Source organism: Palaemon carinicauda, chromosome 1, assembly GCF_036898095.1.
Source record: "Palaemon carinicauda isolate YSFRI2023 chromosome 1, ASM3689809v2, whole genome shotgun sequence".
Taxonomy (NCBI): domain Eukaryota; kingdom Metazoa; phylum Arthropoda; class Malacostraca; order Decapoda; family Palaemonidae; genus Palaemon; species Palaemon carinicauda.
In genome coordinates, this window is record NC_090725.1 from 257,413,818 (window position 1) to 257,416,317 (window position 2,500).

A 2,500-nucleotide genomic window follows, 5' to 3' on the forward strand; every position below is an offset into this window, starting at 1 on the left:
GATTGGAATTTGGGGTCGGGCGCCGAGCCAATGCTGACGACAGGAGGCCTTGCAATGAATGGCATCCACTTGGTTGCTGATTGATGCTCTGGGACTTGCCGACAGGGGATCTTCTACCGTGTTGTTCCTCCCTGTCTTGAATTCTCATTCAGCTTCATTATGGTGTACTAGAAAAGAGTCTCTATTTACCTGATGTTTAATTACAGCTCAATTTTCTTTTTGTCCATTTTGAGAGCTTGTTTGTTTAATGAGATGTTCGAGAACATAAATGTTACAATGTAATGACGACAAACGACTAGGATGTTGTGCATCGCCATACAATTAGTTGTACTCTACAAATGCCAAAAAGTTTTACTGCTGTTCTCTCTGACGAAGCTAAAACCCTTTGGAATGGTTACGCAAAAACGCACGCACACAAATAATTATATATATACATATTATATATACATATATATAAATACATACACACACACACACACACACATATATATATATATATATATATATATATATATATATGGGGCACAAAAAGATCATAGACAGACGCAAGTGGAAGGACATGTCTGAGGCCTGTGTTCTGCAATGGACTAGTAACAGCTGAGTAGGATATATCTATCTATCTATCTATCTATATATATATATATATATATATATATACATATATATTACATATACTTATATATCTATACACACATCACATATATACATATATATATATCTATATCTATATATATATATATATATATATATATATATATATATATATAATCAGTATAGTTAGTTGCAACAGTACCCTAGACACTTATTTGTTTTCATATTCATGTGAGAAAGCTAATTATCATATCTTAATTACATCTTAATTCTAGAACACAAAAAGAATTATCAGGAAACAATTCATATGGAATTAACACTACCTATCTAAACCAATAAGACTCAAAGACGATATAGATGACACTTGTATCATCCATCAAAATTCAGAGCAGTGTCCGATGTCTTATCTTTTTACCTAGACTAATAATAATTCGTTTGACGCCTCTTTTAGTGATTTAAAGGACCTTGATTCTAATAATTGAGTGCAAGGTCCTTTAAATATACTCAGAGTATATCTAAAGGACCTTAATTGAGTGTAAAGAGAAAGCTCTCCCAGCAGGAAGATATTGAGAAGAATATAATTCATTGAAATTTGTAGAAATATCCTTACCTGCAAGTCCAGTGCACGTACTAGACCAGCGACAGTTTTGACATGAAGCTCATGAGTGTACAGGTCAGGATCAGTCAGTTTGTCTGACCTTCCAAATCCTATGTTGTCTACGGCCACCACTCGGTATCCCGCCTTCAGGAACACGGGAATCATTGTCCGGTAGAGGAAGGACCACGCTGGGGTGCCATGCAGCAGGAGTAGGGTTTCAGGGGCATCGTATGGACCTGTGGGTTGAGGATAGGGTAGTCAAGGCACGTTATGGCTCCCTAGACCTTTAGATTGAGCTAATTACTGCTATCTTTATCTCTGATTGTTTATTTTAAGCAGACGCTCTCTAAAAGCATTTAGCATTATGTATTGTAATGACATGGATCAATAGCTTTTCAGAGAAAAATATTTCAATATCGTGTTTCTATATCTATCTCAGTTCACAAGAAAAATCCTCGTCCAAAAGAAATATCGCTAAAGAGCTTTGACAGGGTTTAACATACTTCAGAGGGAATTAGTCAACAATGCTTATCTTTTGAGAATATAGTAAAAAGTATATTTGATTTTTTTTTTAAATCATAGAGCTAAAATTCGTGAACTATAGTACTGATTTTAACAGCATTGAATCCTCCTCAAAATACATGGATAAATTCGTTCTGGAAAAGTTCAATCCTGCTTATAACTTATTATCCAGATAGGGGAACAGGAACGCCAGTTGAACAAATACAATTATTGCTGGAAAATATTACTCTTAACTACAAGCAATAGAACCCAAAAGTTTGTTTTCGGTCACCTGATAATAAATCTGTGAGAAGCTAAACAAACGTTTACTGTATGAATCACTCAACGGGATCCTCGATATTGTGACAAAACCAGCGTTAAGCCTCTTGTATTGCCCCAGTTCTGAGGCCAACTCATTTAGGTGGTGGGGCTCATCTTATCTCTTGGGAGATGGGCAAAGTCTGGTGACTCGTGTATTACTCTCTGTATTTTCAAAGCTACCAGTGTGTGTGTGTGTGTGTGTGTGTGTTTTTTTTTTTTTTCTTTTTTTTTTACAGATTGCTCACCTTTAGGGAGAAATTTGTGTTTGTTTCACATTACAAGACAGAAGAGAGAACAACCAAAAGATCGCATTAAAAGCTATATAAATTTAATAAGCTATCTTTACTTCAGATCAATGTTATAACAGTTTTCTGTTCTGATTCTACTCTATTATAAGATATAAGGGAATACGGTAAAAGAATAAAATTTTCTAAGTCTAAACATATACTCAAGCCAGCGAAGGGTCGCACACCTATAGTTCTCGTACAA

At 35.1% G+C, this 2,500-nt stretch overlaps 1 protein-coding gene across 1 annotated transcript in view; it reads right to left on the reverse strand.

Annotated features, from left to right (window-relative positions):
* The window catches only part of LOC137655432 (haloalkane dehalogenase-like), a 60,221-nt gene that overhangs the window by 13,092 nt on the left and 44,629 nt on the right, over positions 1-2,500 (reverse strand). The window contains exon 3 of the mRNA XM_068389331.1: positions 1,202-1,425. Coding sequence (XP_068245432.1) covers positions 1,202-1,425 — 224 coding nt within the window. The remainder of the gene's footprint in view (positions 1-1,201; positions 1,426-2,500) is intronic.